Genomic DNA, 17,775 nt, shown 5'->3' with positions numbered 1-17,775 from the left:
TTACAACATATTTATTTTTGTGGGATTTTGTGGGATTGGGATTGAGGACTAACGTCACCAGCAGCAGAACTAAACCAGAGGAAACTACTGAAAACATGGACATTAAGGATCTTTGTTAGAACATTTCGTCTCGTTTTGGTCAACAAAAATTAAGGCACATTTTAGCAGAGCTTTTATTTTGTAATCTACATTTTAGTCTGGTTTTTATTCGTCTACGATATTGCATTATATATTTAATTATCGTTATCGTCACATGACCAGCATTTTCGTTGCGTCTCGTCTCTTTTTCCTCAGGTGATAAAGGTTTGTTGATGACGATATTTAGTAATAATTTTCGGCTGGCGTAGCGCGGCCTAGCACCCAGTAGGACTTGAGCATCTAAGAACCGTTCTTCAAAACACCCCCGTGGACCGCTGTTGGACCTCTCAGCAGTCTGCGAGGACTTTCCTTGAACTGCAAACTCATTTGCATATCTTCACTTGCGCTGGTAGAGTTTTATAAGTTTTAAAAAACACAATGTTTTATGTTTTATGTTATGTTTTACAAAACTCAGAAGGTTTAGCTGCTCAGTATTGTGCATCATGACTGCAGTTAGTTTTTATTTTTACAAAACATCTGACCCCCCAGGAGTTTACAGTCCCTCCTCAAGTTCCTACAAAAGAGATTCACATCCAGACGTCTGAACACGACTCAGCAGGAATAAAGCAGCATCATTCAGGGAGAGCACGAACACACACGCACGCGCCAGCTGCAGCAGCACAGAGGTCAGTGGCTTAGTGTAAATAACCTAATTAAACGCAGCGATGAATGAACACAGGCCCGGGACCCGGTCTGAGCACCAGGACCAGAGGAAGGACTCGAAGACAAAACGGAGCGTCGGCTGGATAATTAGACGTGGGCCGTAGAGGAGAAACGGCATGAGAGTTCACAGAGGACAAAATCATGTTAAGTTCAATTAGGAGGAGTTAGTCCATCACTTCCTCCGCCTGGACGGAGCTGCAGCTCCACGTGTAACGCCAGCAGAGTCTGAATGGAAGCAGAACTCCAGTAAAAGCAGTTTGTTTCATTTCGACTGACTGGTTTGAAAAGGAGCTTTCAGAGAGAAACGTGATGGTAGTCTCTCTGGCGTTTTAGATCAGGGGTTCCACAAGGTCTGTATTGGGTCCACTTCTATTTACTATTGGCGCTTTTCCACGAATACCTTCTCAGCCCGACTCGACTCAACTTTCCCCTCGTTTCTTTTCCATACCCAGATCAGAAGTAGGCGGGTTGGAGCAAAGCCGTTGTGACGTACTCGATTGTGCGACACAAACGAAGAAGTAAGATGCCAAAGACAGAGAACATGGATGAGTTGATATATCTGCTGCTTGCTCTGTGGCTTGTATTCAATATAAAATTAAAACAACGGAGGGAAAGAAAGCTTCAAGCCGCTCTTGAAATGATGTCACATCCTAACTCGGACATCTGATTGGCCAACCGCCTGGCCAATCGGTGGCATGTATTTTGACGAAGTCAGATACAGCCCGACTCCGCCGCTTAGAACCTCGGCAGAAAAGTTACAGAAAAAGTATCTACTCGGCACTAGGCCTGTGCTGAAAAAATCGATTCCCCGATTTTAAATCGATTCTCATATTAATTCCTAAAAATCGATTCATATGTCTAAAGATCGATTTAAAAAAAAAAAAAAAAAAAAAAGATTTTTTTTTTTTTTTTTCATCATTACATTACAACTTTTGGTGTTTTTTTGTTTATGCCCAAAAAAGGAATATTTTGTTGGACACGAGAATAACTGGTGCCATGTTTTTGCCTTTAAATATGTTTAAAGGTATGAAAACATTAAAGTTTTCAGTTATAATTGCATAAATTGTCTATATTTATTTGCTTTATATACTGTCTTGGGGTTACATTTGCATAAATGTTAAAAACCAAATTCACATAAATGGGGAAAAAATAAAAGCGATTTTTCTTTCGTCCTCTGTTTGCTGCCCTGGATCTGTTTGATAATTCTGACCCACACGATGTTTCTGAAAGCAGTTCTATCAGCATTCTGGGAGCTGATTGGTCCTTACAGCATCATTAGCTGCCAATACTTGCTGTTTAATCTCAATATAATACTAGTATTCATATGTTGCATAACTAGACAGTCATATAATTCATGCAACAGCTGAAAAAACAGTTTTATTAACACTAACCCAAATCAATATCGGATCGAATCGTGATAATCGATTCTGATTCTTAAGAATCGGAATCGAATCGATTCTTGATATTTGAATCGATCCCCAGCCCTACTCGGCACGGGTAGACCCCTAGTGAAAAGGCGCCATATTTGTGTTTGACAATTCCTTCTTTCTGCAGATGATACTGTGGTCTGTTGTCGCGTTGGTGCTGCCCTTGCTCAAGCTGTCACGTACTTGTAGCGGGCTTCTGCCATCACACGGTCCTCGCGATCTCCGGACCCTGTGCACCGCGGCGCCTTAAGGTTTGTGAGCAGCTGCTTCTTGAAACCGCAGGAGCCGGTTCCAGGTAGAGCTTTTAAAAGGTGTCTTGAAGAACTTGGAGGCTGACTCGAGAGGTGTCTGCAACTGCTTCTCCAGCTAACATTAAACCTTTTAGAAGATGATATTTTATATTCTATTGATAATCGATAATTAACACGATTAGCTGAAGATGTTCCTCCAGCAGTTTCCTTGTCTACCGTTTAGCCTTTTGTATTAACTTGATTGAGATGTGCTGCCGGTAAATGTCTCACTTTGACCTTCAACATGTTTTCTAGATTCAGCAGTAAACAGAAAGTAGGTTCATGATATTTGCAGACGAGTGAATTCTGTCTTTGTTTACACTTTTCAACCGTTTTGCAGCGTTGCCTTCAGCACAGCTGCAGGTCTGGAGCAGGTTAACTACTCAGCAGGGGGTAGTTAACGTGGATGTTAACGTGGTGGTTAACCCTTGTGCTGTTCTCCCTCCCTCCCTCCCTCCCTCCCTCCCTCCCTCCCTCCCTCCCTCCCTCCCTCCCTCCCTCCCTCCCTCCCTCCCTCCCTCCCTCCCTCCCTCCCTTCCTTCCTTCCTTCCTTCCTTCCTTCCTTCCTTCCTTCCTTCCTTCCTTCCTTCCTTCCTTCCTTCCTTCCTTCCTTCCTTCCTTCCTTCCTTCCTTCCTTCCTTCCTTCCTTCCTTCCTTCCTTCCTTCCTTCCTTCCTTCCTTCCTTCCTTCCTTCCTTCCTTCCTTCCTTCCTTCCTTCCTTCCTTCCTTCCTTCCTTCCTTCCTTCCTTCCTTCCTTCCTTCCTTCCTTCCTTCCTTCCTTCCTTCCTTCCTTCCTTCCTTCCTTCCTTCCTTCCTTCCTTCCTTCCTTCCTTCCTTCCTTCCTTCCTTCCTTCCTTCCTTCCTTCCTTCCCTTCCTTCCTTCTCCCTTCTTTCCTTCCTTCTCCCTTCTTTCCATCCTTCCTTCTTTCCTTCTCCCTTCTTTCCTTCCTTCCTTCTCCCTTCTTTCCATCCTTCCTTCCTTCTCCCTTCTTTCCTTCCTTCCTTCTCCCTTCTTTCCTTCTCCCTTCTTTCCTTCCTTCCTTCTCCCTTCTTTCTCCCTTCTTTCCTTCCACCTTCTTTCCTTCCTTCTCCCTTCTTTCCTTCCTTCCTTCTCCCTTCTTTCCTTCCTTCCTTCTCCCTTCTTTCCATCCTTCCTTCTTTCCTTCTCCCTTCTTTCCTTCCTTCCTTCTCCCTTCTTTCCTTCCTTCCTTCTCCCTTCTTTCCTTCCTTCCTTCTCCCTTCTTTCCTTCCACCTTCTTTCCTTCCTTCCTTCTCCCTTCCTTCCTTCCACCTTCTTTCCTTCCTTCCTTCCTTCTCCCTTCCTTCCTTCCACCTTCTTTCCTTCCTTCCTTCTCCCTTCTTTCCTTCCTTCTCCCTTCTTTCCTTCTCCCTTCTTTCCTTCCACCTTCCTTCTTTCCTTCCTACACAAGGGTTAACTCAGGGTCCGTCAGGTCCGCTTGTCCTGGTTCCTCCCCAGACCATGACGAGGGTCAGGCGGAGGATTTATTAGATTAGTCCTGCAGACAGCTGAAGCCGTCGGTCCGGGCAGCGTGTGTGGCAGCGAAGACGGGAAAACATAAAACAGCAGAAGAAAGAGTGGACAGAGGCGGGAGAGGAGGAGGACGAGGGGGGGGACAACAGTCCTGCAGGGACGACTCCCCGCCTCACCCCGCGGGTTCGGGGTTAATCGAGTTACGGCGGCGGACAGCTGAAGGCTCAGACCCGGCCCTCCGTCCTCCGCTGGAACAGCAGCTCTTTGTTGGCGTCTTCATCCTCGTCTTCCTCCGCCCCCCCGAGGAAGAGGACCAAGACTCGGTCACACAGAGGACAGAGGAGGACGCTCCCTCCCTCGGTGGGCGTCTGAGGTTCGGGCCGGAGGACGCAAGGGGCGGAGCCACGAGGTCGCCAGGTAAGACAAGAATGGAGCGATAACTTCTCATCCGACTTCAGCCACTTCAAATGGATGAGTTAAATAGTTTCATCCTTTTGTTTACAATTACACTTTATCATTTAGAGTAAATGTATGGGGCTAGAACAGTCTCATAATTCACAAATGCACAGACCGATTCACAAATGCACAGGACTTAGAGCTCTCCAGTCTCCTGACGGCTCTGGTTGAACGGCCCGACAAACAATCGACGATCGCGCTGTTTTCTTTACCGAGATGTTAAAAAAAAAATGTATTTGTGGATCGAGTCACGTCAGGGGAGTCTCAAAAGTCACACGCAAATCCAACACAGCTCACAGACAAAAAGACGTTTGTAAATCACGCAAGTGTGAATTGTCCTGTGCATTTGTGAAACGGTGTGTGCATTTGTAAATTATGAGACTGTTCTAGCTTCATATAAAAGGACCTTCATCCATCCATCCATCCAACATTCGTTCATCCATCCATCCAACATTCGTTCATCCATCCATCCGACGTTCATCCATCCATCCGACGTTCATCCATCCATCCGACGTTCATCCATCCATCCGACGTTCATCCATCCATCCGACGTTCATCCATCCATCCGACGTTCATCCATCCATCCGACGTTCATCCATCCATCCGACGTTCATCCATCCATCCGACGTTCATCCATCCATCCGACGTTCATCCATCCATCCGACGTTCATCCATCCATCCGACGTTCATCCATCCATCCGACGTTCATCCATCCATCCGACGTTCATCCATCCATCCGACGTTCATCCATCCATCCAATGTTCATCCATCCATCCGATGTTCATCCATCCATCCATCCATCTTTTACAAGACTGTATCTGTACAACGTTGTAACAAAAAGTGACTAAAAGATGAGAGAATCATTTTCAAAAGGTCAAAGTTCAGCCTTTGGTCAGTAACCTGTGATGTAATGATCCAATTTCATCCACGTCACCACCTCATCCACCGGAGGGATGAAGCCCTGAACTCAGACCTGGACCTGAACGCTTCAGCTTTGGATTCAACGGCAGCTCATCAACTTTCGGGATCAGATACGTTCACATATGAGACTTCACAGATGCAGTCGTGATGGCATGTGGAGAGAAAACCCATCTGGACAGCAGGGGGTGTGTGTGTGTGTGTGTGTGTGTGATCACAGCTCCCCCTGCTGGCCGAGGAGCCTCCTGCAGTTGTGCCGTTCATCGTCTCCACACAACATAGATGAACAGTTGTTTAGAGACTTGCAGACCAATGAACTAAAGGTCCGAACCCCCCAATAGTTTCCTCATCTTCTACTTTCCCAGTTCAGAAATCTGATTTAAACAATCTGCATCTGAAAAGACTAAATAATTAACAAGCAAACCAACCACACGTCAGTTTAATTTGGTCACATTTCAGCCCCAGAGAACGGCGGATTCGTCATTTCCTCACTGGTGCCTCTCTCAGTGAGCGAGGTCACGGGTCAAAGGTCGCTGCTGTGACTGACAGGAGGTCCCAACCAGGAAATGGAGCAACAAAACCCTGATGATCACGGAAACCAAGCCGTTTGCCTCCAGAACAGAAGAATAAAGTCTGGACTGAAAGCGGCAGCTGAAGGTTTTGACTCACTTTGCAGAAGAGCAGATGAGCGACGAGTCCTTGTAGGCGATCAGGTAGCTCTGGTTCTCCGGGTTGTGGACCGTCACCTGGGAGGACACAAACTCCGTTTAGCACTGATACTGTTGAGGGGATCAATCAATATCACCCTGTATTTATCTCTGATGTCATCTTTGAAACAGAATCCCACTTTCTTTCTGTTGTACCAGCGGCACCAGGAGAACGCTGGCAGTGGATTGGTACTCAGTATCTGTTGTTCAGCTGTCCGGACCATTTGGTACCGGGCCGCACAAGAAAAGATAAATAACTTGCATTATTTCCATTTTATTTATTGTCCGAACGATCTTTTATTTTGAAAAATGACCAGATTCTCTCCTTCATATCAGTCACGTGAATGCTGAAATTTAACCCACAAGATAACAAAATGAGCTGTGGAAAGTTTCTTTGCGAAGGGGAAAAGGTTCGGTGATGACACAGAAGAAGAGCCAACGACTTCAAAGAACAAGAAAGCTAAATTTAACAGACAATACCAGGAGTCCTACTTAAAATATGGATTTATCGCGACAGGTGATTGCCCACCGACCGGCTCTCTGATGAGGCAAAGAAGCCTTCAAAACTACTTAGTCACTTGGAGACCAAGCACCTGCATTAAAAGACGAGCCCTCGGAATATTTTGAAAGAAAAAAAAAGGGAACACGGAAGAGTTGGAGCGCTACCTCCCAACCACAAAAGACCCATCAACCACAAAGGAATGGATCTGCGACCCATTTGTCAACAAACCAGGTGAATCCCGCATGTCTGTGCAAGAAGAAGATCAACTGATGGAGATCTTAAATGATGGCGGCCATAAAGGTTTGTTCGAGGCAACAACTCTGCTGGTGTTTTGGATTATAGTCAGGGCCACAACAGCACTGAAAACCCTGTTGCCATTTCCAACATCCTATCTGTGTGAAGCAGAGTTTTCTGCACCTGTTGATCAGGCCGACTTGCCACATCCCAATGTCTTAATGTTTTTGTATTTATATTTATTGTACATATTTATTGTATTATTATTCAATTTTATACAACGTTGTTTTTTATTTCTAGCACTCCCCTTCCCCTCTCCCCTCAAAGTGCTTATGCTCTTTGTTCAGGCTGCAATTGCAAATAAGAATTTTAAGGTTAAATACATTTTCTTTTTTTTTTTTTTTTTTTTTTTTTTAATTCTGCAGTGATGGCAACTAAAACTAAACTACGGAGTAGAATGGACATAAGCAAAGATCCTCTATACAGAAGATAGCGCATTACCGTTACTGCCAATGGTATGAAAGTATACACTTCCTGTCTCCTAAGTGGGCGTGGTCGCCCCTCTCCCCACATCATTTTGGAACATACAACACTAGATTCAGTACAAATTTCTTCTTTTTTTTTATCCGATGGGAAAACGATGAGAGCCAAATCTCGCAAGAGTGTGTTGCTCAGACAGAGACCGGTCTCAAACAAAGTTAATTTTCTCCTAATCTGTCGTTCTGAAAATTACCATTTTGGTGTCAGAATGTTCAGAAGGTTTGTGGCTTTTGAAAAATGGGTCCCATATTTACTTAGGTTACTATGGGGCGAAGGAATTGGTAATAATCTGTGCTCACGTTCACTTTTCCCATAGGACTCAATAGACTCAGGACCTGCTGTTAGTCTCCTAAAGGGGCGTGGCAGTCACGTGACACAGATACAGGAAACTGAACCGTAGTGGGCTGTCTCGTTTATTGAACGTCTGACATAAGCAGCACACTTCGGGTGTCGTTGTCTCCCATCACCGCTAGACGGGACCATCTCGTTACAGAGAAACAAGCTCAGGGCTCCCACTGATTCAGCGTTATCCTGAGTTAACATTTTCATGCAGTTTATATTTGTTTTTGTGGTGTGTATGTATCTTATTTGGAAGACATGTTTAAACGTTACCATGTCGACCAGAGTCAGAGAGCCTCAGGGGTGTAGAGAGGATATTACTCATGTTATGTTGTTGGCACGATGTTAGGAGGACGCTGCTAAAAAAGTTGCATACGAGTACACAGCGGATTCCCGTTTATTATTATATTTACAATATACCATTGTTTTTATGCTGGTCGTATCATTTTATTTTGTTGTATTTATCGGCCACATTTTAAAGGCCGGTCCGTGAAATTATTGTCTGACATTAATCCGGTCCTTGGAGCTAAAAAGGTTGGGGACCGCTGTTCTAGAGACCAATGTGTCTGACAGCTGAGGACTGGCTGGAACTGGGTCACGTGACCGGAAATTATCTCAAACAGAGCAGCAGATCTACATCAGAACCATGGAGAACAACAGAATCCAGGTTCTGGAGTGACCCTCCCCCCCTTGATGCCACGGTGCACTTACGCTCTCCAGGACCCGTAAACACCTCTCCGCTCCCCACAACGACGACACCAGCTTCTCCTTCTCGTCCTCCTGGTCCAAGTTGTTGGCACACTCCTTCACTGTGGAGACAGAACCGGACATGACGTCATCAGAGCCGTTTTCACCCCTGGGAGGAGACGCGGCGCTCTTTGCTTCGTGCCAAACCTTTATCTACGATGTGGTCCAGTCCTCCCAGCAGCCTCAGCTCCTCCTTGAACCAGTCTCCCGCTCGCTTGGAGGTCAGAGACAGGAGCGTCTCCATGGCTAAGTGACCCGTCTGCAGAAAGACACTCAGCTTAAGGGCCAATCCCAATACACCCCCTTACTTTCTACCACTAGCCCTAAAAATGAAGCCACAGGGGTAGGGCCCTTGTAATCTTCCTTAGGGATTGGGACACCACTTGCTACGTCACTGCGTGGTTTACGTTCGGGTACTTAAGCGACTGCGTACTTACGTTTGCACATACGTCACAACATATCAGGAAGTCAGAGTTAAAAGCTGTTTTAATTTCAGTGCTGTTAATATGCCACTTTATTAAGTTTTAATATTTTTTCAGGCGTAAAAGTAACCGTTAAGATCCCCAACCTGGGCTCACTTTATCCAAATAACGGCTGTTAAGAAATTTTTCGGGGATGAGAGGATCGCCGGCGATTTATGGTTCTGCGTTAAATCGACGCAGAGCCTACGGCGTAGGGTACGGCGTACGGCGCGCGTCACCTACGCCGTAGGCTCTGCGTTGGTGTAACGCAGAACCATATATCCGCCTTTATTCTGGCGACATCTGAAGATACAACGCAACAACGGGCAAGCGAGTGATTATGTACATTCACTGAGTGAATATTATGAAAGTAAAATATATATTTCTCGCTAGAATGTAATTAAAATGCATTTTTATGCAGAAACTAACTCAAAATATTGATTTTATTCACTAAAAAATAAGAAATGTCCGCCATGTTTTTTAAAATTTTTATTCAGTCTGAAAATGATGACGTAAAGCATTCTGGGAAATTTTCTCAGGCCCTAAGTCGTGAAGTCGGCATCTGAAAACCCTCGCTCTGAAGGGCTAGATTCATACCCACTACCCCTCGTTATGGCCACTACCACTAGATGAAAAGAGGAATTACAACACTACCCTCATGGGAACGCGCAACATTTAGGGGTAGGGCTGAAAAGTAGGACTAGGGGGGGGATTGGGACTGGGCCTAGGCCTAAACCTCTTCTGATGTTTCTAAGCTCCTCCCCCCTCAAAACGCCCCCTGACGCCGCCCCGGTGCGGCTCATGTTTCGTACCGTTATGTTCTGCAGGTCCAGGTGCTTGTTGTGCACCGTGTCGCACAGCTTCCTGATCTTCTCCTTTATCTTGGCGATCTCTCTGGCGCTGAACTGGGCGCTGGAGTCCAGCCCGGCTCCGCCGGCCTGGTCCTGGTCCATCTCCAGCAGCCGGATCATCAGGTCCAGACACGACCGGTCCAGGTCCATGTTCAGCCGGTCTCGACTCAGGATGTACATCAGAGACGCTGTGCACAGCGCCAGGTTCTGCAGAGACGGGAGCGGAGGACATTAGACGTACGGGATCGGAGGAAATCTATCCGGCCCGTTTTTACCAGCTGTCAGTTTCCTTCGGAGGTGATTAAAATCTGTTTTGGTCCAAATGTCGCAGAGATGAGAGTACAGCAGGGGCCTCATGTACAAAGAGTGCGTGGATTTCAAGGTGAATCCGTGAAATCCGTAAAAAATAATTCAGATGTTCAAAACTGTGTGTAGGCCAAAATCCACGTACGTTTCTTTGAACATCAAAACCAATGTGGAATTGAGCGTATATGCCGGAGCACAACACTCCACCCTGTCTCCTCCCTCAAGTACATATATTTGAATATGATAATGAGGATAATTATCCATTAAAAATGCTCATCCTAACAAGGAACTTGCAAAAACAAGTAAAACAAGTAAAAAAAAAACATCGGCTGTGAGCTGGAGACACTCCTGGGGGGCATTTTGTTCCGATTTAAGCTGCATTGCATTATGGGTAGTATAACAATGTGAAGAGCATTAACTTATATTTTAAACATGAAGCATCACAATCTGATTCCTCTCCTGCAGAAATAAAGACAAGTTGTTCCAAAGTGATTATCGACGTGCAAACGTGAGAAATAAAGTCGGAGTGTTGCACCACCGGGAGGAGAGACCGGTCCAGGTCCCGATCTCCATCACTATCCAGCCGTCAGTTTCCTTCGGAGGGGATTAAAAGTCTGTTTGGTCCAAATGTGGCAGAGATGAGAGTACAGCAGGTCTCCCGTAGGTCCAGCGTTTACACAGCAGTTGGTTTTAGGGGGCGGGATTAGAGACTCCACCCCTCTCTTCCAGAAGACCAATTACTTCTGAGGTTTAGAAATCATCATCATGTGAAGCTGGGCGGAGCTAAAGCCGGGGAACCTGGGTAGTTCTAGTCCAGGGGTCGGCAACCCGCGGCTCTTGAGCCGCATGCGGCTCTTTAGCGCTGCCCTAGTGGCTCGTCGAGCTTTTTCAAAAATGTTTGACCTTTTTCTTCTCTTTCTTCTTTTGTTCCTTTTTTTCCTTCCTTTTTCTTTTCCTTTTTAATCTCGACTTCTCAACTTTTTTCTCGACATTGTACTTCAACATTAATCTCGACATTTTGACTTTTTTCAAAACATTTCGACTTTTTTCTCGACATTTCGACTTTTTTCTCACATTTCAACTTTTTTCTCAACATTTCAACTTTTTTCTTAACATTTCAACTTTTTTCTCAACATTGTATTTCAACATTAATCTCGACATTTCGACTTTTTTCTCGACATTGACTTATTTCTCAACATTTCGTCTTTATTCACAAAATTTTGACTTTTTTCTCAACATTTCAACTTTTTTCTCAACATTTCCACTTTTTCTCGAAGTGCATAATGAAAAAAAAAATCTTCCCCCAGTTATAACTAATATAGATACATGCAGCATGTGTTGCCTTCATTCTAAGGCTGATACAAGACTTTTCATTTTTTGCGGCTCCAGACATATTTGTTTTTTGTGTTTTTGGTCCAATATGGCTCTTTCAACATTTTGGGTTGCCGACCCCTGTTCTAGTCAAATCTCGGTCTGTGATGTTACAGTGCCGGAACATTTCATTGGCCAGCTTTAAAACCTCGTTTGAGACAGAGACAGAACTGTTCCACGTCAGTGTTTTTTATTTGGTTCTCACGTCCGACGGTCAAATAAACGCTCTCAAAAGAAAAGAAAAGAAAGAAAATGAATACATTTTTGGATAATATGTAAGGACAGAAGGTGTGCTGGGTGCGTTGTTACCGGGTGCTGCGGGGCGTCGTTCAGCGTCTTGAAGACCTGGGCCACCTTCCCTCTGGCCCGGAGGTGCATCCTGAAGCTGGGCATGGCGCAGCGGGTGGCCAGGCTGATCACGCTGGACACACGGAGCAGAAACACGTTCGTTCCCCGACTGTCCCAGCAGGTTCAAGCAGGGGAAACTAGGAAATGCAACCAGAGCGCCTGCCGGGTCTCACCTAAGGCATCGGGTGTTGAGCGGCTGTCCGCTCTTCAGGCCGGTAGCCAGGTACTCAAAGTCGTCGGTGAACTCCTGGTTTTCTCCGAACTCCACCACGTCGTTGAAGTGCTTCACATGCTGGACGACGGTGTACAACTGCAAAACATGTTGACAGGGGTGAAAGAGGAGTCAGGGGAGCCCGGGAGTGAACGTCACAAGGTGCTTCACAAAAGAAGAAACACAATAAAAGACAACACACATATAATAACTAACAGAAAGACACAATAAAACCCTCCTGGGAAAAAAAAAATAGATAAAATCAACATGATGGTCACAAAACAACCGTCCCACTGCTGATGTTGAGAAGCCTGGAGAAACAGGTGGGATAACCTTTATGACCTACCATAGAACAAGTCCGCCTATGCAAGTTTTTACATTTTTACATGCTATACTGCCATTTTATGGAGTATTTTTATTTGCTTTGTATCAAAACAACAAGCCATATGAGCCAATCTTTAATATCTGTATGTTATAAACCCATACTAACTAAATAAATTGCTAAAAAGTGCAAATAACTATCAAAAAACTGTAAATCGTTTTTTAAACTTTTACACATTTTTCTAAATACAGAAATCCCATAACTAGATCCCTCAAAACTGTCAATGGAAAAAAAAAATAACAGAAGCCTTTCAAAACACAGGGAATTTATTTGGAATATATTCATACTTTAGATTTTGAGATATATCATTTTATATATCGCATCTTCATCCGGCGCTGAACTCAGTTCCAAAACTTCGCTCACGGGAAACCTTTATGTGTGTGTGTGTGGGCTTGTATAGTGAGTGTGTAAAACAGATGTATTTGTAGGTGTGGTTGTTTCTAATCCAGTACCAGGTCCAGTACCAGGTTCTTAAGAAAAAAAATCTTCTTAAGTGTCATTTTCTTCTTAAAAGGAGCTTGAGGCTCCTTTTAAGAAATGAGACTCTCTAGCGCCACTCTTCGCCACGACGGCCGTCGGGGGTACTGCAGCCAACAGTGAAGCCGGCACGGGAGAACGGGGAGAACGTGCATGCAGCGTCATGTGACGTCACATCCGCAGGACAGCGCGGGAAATTTGGGCCCGAATTGCAGCACATTTTGCAGCACAAAGCCTGTTCAAGGCAACGGAGAGATACACTAGAGGGCTCATTTTTTTGGGTTTGGAACGCTTCATCTGACATTATTACTAGAAAACTTAAAACGTATACGGATTTTTTTCATAAATCCTGCCTCAAGCTCCTTTAAGTTCAGTCTTAAGAAGAAAAAAGAGAAGAAGTCATATTCTCCAAAAAAGTTCTTAAATATTTTCTCAACTTTCTTCTTAAGAAAAAACTAAAATAAATGGTATTCTTGAAATAAAAGTTCTCAAATTTGTTCTTGACTTTTTTCTTAACTTTAAGACAACCTTGACCTGTCTTAAAATTTACTTCTGTGAAAAGGTAATAATAATGATAATAATAAGCCCCTAATATCACCTTTTTCAACACATTTTAGACAAGTTTAGACTAGTAGGTCATAGTTTTTGGATATACTTTGTAATTAATTACACAAAGAGCCTGTTAACTGTTTGGTAGCATGTTAGTTAGCGTGGTAGTTAATTATTATTAATTTTCCCCAATAGTATTTTTTTTCGCACATTAATCTCATCCACCGTAACCTCAAGCTCCTGCCTTGAAAAGTTCCTGCATCTCTTTTTCTCCTTCTCCATGTTTAGTGAGTGACTGACGGTTAAGACTCAAACTACCTGTATAAATGTTGTTTGTTGACGCCTGCAATGCAATGACATTTTAAGAAATTCTTAAGTAGGAAAAATAAGAATAAAAATAAGAAATTCGTAAGAAATGACAGTTGTTAAGAAAATATTGAGGAATTTCTTAGAACTTTCTTATAAACTTCTTAATTTTAAATCTTAAGACATTTCTTAAGATTGTTCTTAAGAACATATTGGTGAATCCGACCCCAGGTATGTCTGGTACCAGGGGTTACAGAAAGAATAAAGCATATTTCATGCCCCATCGCCACTGCTGCTGGGAGGACAAGCAGAGACGCCTCTCTGTCATGAGGACGGACGGCGGTCCGGGTCTTTGCTCACCTCCTTGTGTTCTTTGTGACACTTGAGGGCGGTGACGGTGTCCTGGTACGGCACGGTGGGGAACGTCACACACTTGGTGACTTTGGGAGGAGGAGGAGGAGCTTTGAACACACCGTCGTCCTTCTGGGGCTTTGGGGGCTCCTTGCTGGGGCCTCCGGCTGCCACCGACGCCTGGGGAGACGGAGAACCCACAATGCATCGCTGCTTCCTTAGATATGGACACACGTGTGTGTGTGTGTGTGTGTGTGTGTGTGTGTGTGTGTGTGTGTGTGTGTGTGTGTGTGTGTTCTTACAGGGGCTGCGTGTGATCGTGAGAAGAAAGCTGGAGGAGGTTCCTCTTCTCCAGCCACCGCCCAGTGTCTGGCGTTGTACACGGCCTTGGTGGGAGACTGAAACACAAACATACAATGTGAGAGAATCACCTGAACAAAGGTTCAACAAACAGCCACCGCAAGAGACGGAATAGGAAACACTCAGTAACAGCATTGTAGACTTTTAGTTCTCCAGACCGGTCTTGGTTTCAAGACCACTTTTTTTGTGGTCCTGGTCTTGTCTCGGTCTTGGGTCTCTGGGACTCGGATCATTGAGAGTCCGTTGCACCAAGGTGACAGAATCTGGGGATCAGCAGTTCTTCCTCTTGTTAATGTACAGTTTTGTAAACTATTTTTATTTTTCATCTGATTTAATGTTTTGGTGCATCTGCGTGTGTCTGTATTTAATTACAGTTTTGTGTTTATAATGGCCTTGTTTGAATAAATATATGAATAATATTTGCATATCATTGTGATTGATTAACCATCAGGTCCATTTCAGTGATGCTGATATACTGTGTAATCTGATTACTATAAGTAAGGGATAATGGAGGACAGTTTGCCTCCGCGAAGTCCATATATTTATGATAATGTCACCTCGAAGGGCATTATCCCGCTTATACCACGGTCACTTACCAAAAAACATAAATATTAAAATCAGTTATTCATGCTTTAATGTGTTTTCAGTTGAAATCATTAGTTTTATAACAAGCCACAGCTGAGCGACTATTTAATCTCTCGTCTGCAGCCGTTGTAACCTGGTAAGTTACAAAGTTTTTTAACAAGCCATAACTCAGTTTCCTTGGTAACACCTGAGGGTCTGACTAATACCTGGAACAATCACTACCGTCCCATAAGGTCCTTATGCAATGGACACTGTGTTGACTTCTCCAGTAACTAGGACGGACCAGAGATACGACTTAGTAACGGGAGATATTCTAGTCCCCTCAGCTCCGCACGGCTATTTTCTTTTCTCTCCTCTTTTGCATCCCAGCCATCAAAATTGTTAAATTCACCAAATAAATTAAAAGAAATTACAAAATCACTCATGTCGCCGTCCTGCGGTAGCCGGCTCTTCTTCTCTGAATATCCGTTGCCGTGGTTACCACCTGGCAGTTGATCCAGCGCAATGATATTAAAGTTATCAGGCAATTTGACCGAACTTGTTTTCTAGGTGTAGGTTATCACTTTTAACCTACACCTGCCAACCAATCAGAATAGAGTATTCACACAGACCGTGGTATAATGGTAAATAATGTTTACCATTATACCTATAATTATAATTTCAAGTTGATAATTGTATCTTTAATATTTAAAATTCAGGTTTCATCTCCAAATTAAGTCCAATTTAAATCAGTATTTACTATTCATTCCTTCCCTGAGGTGGAGGGGGGTGTTGGAGGCTGGTTATTCTGTTAAAGGACTTTGGGACTAGTTAGTTTAGTTACAACCATGAAACACATTTTTCAGTCTCCTAGGATTCCTCATCCTCTTATTGAAGGGCTGATCAAAAGCTCCTTCCTCATTACACCATGAAGCCATCACATCCACCGTAACAGCTCAGATCCACTCGGCTTTTCTAATTCTACAAACTTTCCAGGAAGGAAGAGCGGAGATGGACAGACGGGGGGACGGGGTGAACCCAGGAAAGTTAACAGGATAAGTAGGAGCGCGTGAAGCTGGTGAAAGTCCGCCAGCACTGATCAAACAGCAGGACGCACTTAAAACAAACACCCACCCCCCCCCACGCCGCCCGCCACCCCCGCGCTTGGCCCGTCTCCGGGCCGCCCTGCCAAACCCGAGGCCGGCGGTTGCCGGGACAGTCGGGAGGAAAAACAAAGGGTGGGAGGTGGGGGGGGCAGCAGCGCTGGTGGGGGGGCGGGCAGCACCGCGGGGCTAATAAGCAGAGACAAAAGGAGAGTTTCAGACATCAACACACCAAATTAAAGCCTGCTACAGTGATGTGAATGACACAGACGGACACCTACGCCGCCCTCTCGCCCCCCCGCCGCCGGGCAGCATGGCCCAATCCTCCCAGTTCTGACCCAGTTAGTTTCTGACAAGCGCAAAATGTAAATAAAAACTGAATTTTATGAAACTCAGATTTAAAAAAAACACAGAAAAAAGAAAAAATATTGACCGTAACAGCAGCGACACGTCTCAAAAAGGTTTATATGCAGGGCTGCACATAATTATTTTGGTCTGGTGCTCAGAGGAGCCCCTGGATATGTGACTTGGGCCTCCAAAAACGCGGTGACCCGTCTCGCCGGATCGATAAAAGAGGGATGCAGGAATAAGTTATAGGCAAAACGATATTTATTCACTTATAAAGATGAATGGCTCAATATGGTCCTTTACAAAGTTAATTTATTTCAATAATTCAACTAGAAAATGGTGTAAAAGTGAATTTATTTCAATAATTCAACTAGCATATGGTGTAAAAGTTAATTTATTTCAATAATTCAACTAGAATATGGTGTAAAAGTTAATATATTTCAATAATTCAACTTAAAAGGTGAAACTAATATATTACCTAGTCTTATTACATGCAAAGCAAGATATGTTAAACCTTTATTTGTTATAATTTTGATGATGGAATTGTTTATTGATTTCATAAAATATTCTCTAATTTATTTTTTATTTGGGGTTTTCATAAACTGTGAGCCATAATTAGAGAGCAGCAGCTGGCGCAGGTAACTGCTGCACGCAGTGACGGACACTGGCTGATTTATGGTTCCGCGTTGCACCAACGCAGAGCTTACGGGGTAGGATACGCGGAGCGCGAACGTACGGTGCGCGTCGCCGCGTAACATCATGCAGCCACTTCTCGGCGGAACACACGTTTTCTGTTTGATTCGGGTAGTGGTTCAGTTTGGCGTCTCTTTGTAGTTGGTGGTGGTGGAACGCCAAAATAATTACTTAATGGCGCTTGCTTCTTGGACATTTTGACGAGACTTGTCGGGGTCTAGGTTTGTTCAGTAAAACTGATCCTTACCTTTCTCCCTGCGCAACCCACCGCAGCAACGGACGCGCTGTGATTGGCCAGCCCAGTACCAACTTTGAGTGGCAGTTCTGGGGAAAAGCTCTCCCAATAGATGTTTTAATATTAGTATTCTGGTCTGGCCACAACCAATAATATGAGCCCCAGCTGTTGGTACGCAAAAGCGCTTCGCAGCACAAGATTGACAGCGCACTGTGGATTTTGACGGCGCATGCGCTCTGGCGGCCCACTTATGTGCAGCCCTGTTTATATGGACACTGAATTCACCTTGCTACAAAATTTTCATTGTTTATTTAAAAAAAAAAGAACAAAAAGTTGAATTAAGGATCTGTAAAAAAGAGATTGAAACAGGACTAATGTCTGAGAAAGTGGGAAAGATGGATAAGGT

General features: G+C 44.3%; 1 protein-coding gene across 1 annotated transcript in view; it reads right to left on the bottom strand.

Moving 5' to 3' along the window:
• Positions 1 to 17,775, bottom strand: part of waplb (WAPL cohesin release factor b) — a 50,785-nt gene that overhangs the window by 7,128 nt on the left and 25,882 nt on the right. Inside the window, exons 6-13 of the mRNA XM_061707653.1 lie at positions 14,369 to 14,464; positions 14,076 to 14,246; positions 11,964 to 12,100; positions 11,752 to 11,863; positions 9,727 to 9,972; positions 8,601 to 8,712; positions 8,418 to 8,515; positions 6,054 to 6,130 (exon numbers count right to left, since the gene is read on the bottom strand). Coding sequence (XP_061563637.1) covers positions 6,054 to 6,130; positions 8,418 to 8,515; positions 8,601 to 8,712; positions 9,727 to 9,972; positions 11,752 to 11,863; positions 11,964 to 12,100; positions 14,076 to 14,246; positions 14,369 to 14,464 — 1,049 coding nt within the window. The remainder of the gene's footprint in view (positions 1 to 6,053; positions 6,131 to 8,417; positions 8,516 to 8,600; positions 8,713 to 9,726; positions 9,973 to 11,751; positions 11,864 to 11,963; positions 12,101 to 14,075; positions 14,247 to 14,368; positions 14,465 to 17,775) is intronic.

This window comes from Cololabis saira, chromosome 19 (assembly GCF_033807715.1).
Source record: "Cololabis saira isolate AMF1-May2022 chromosome 19, fColSai1.1, whole genome shotgun sequence".
NCBI lineage: Eukaryota > Metazoa > Chordata > Actinopteri > Beloniformes > Belonidae > Cololabis > Cololabis saira.
This window is presented reverse-complemented; position numbering and strand designations above follow the sequence as displayed.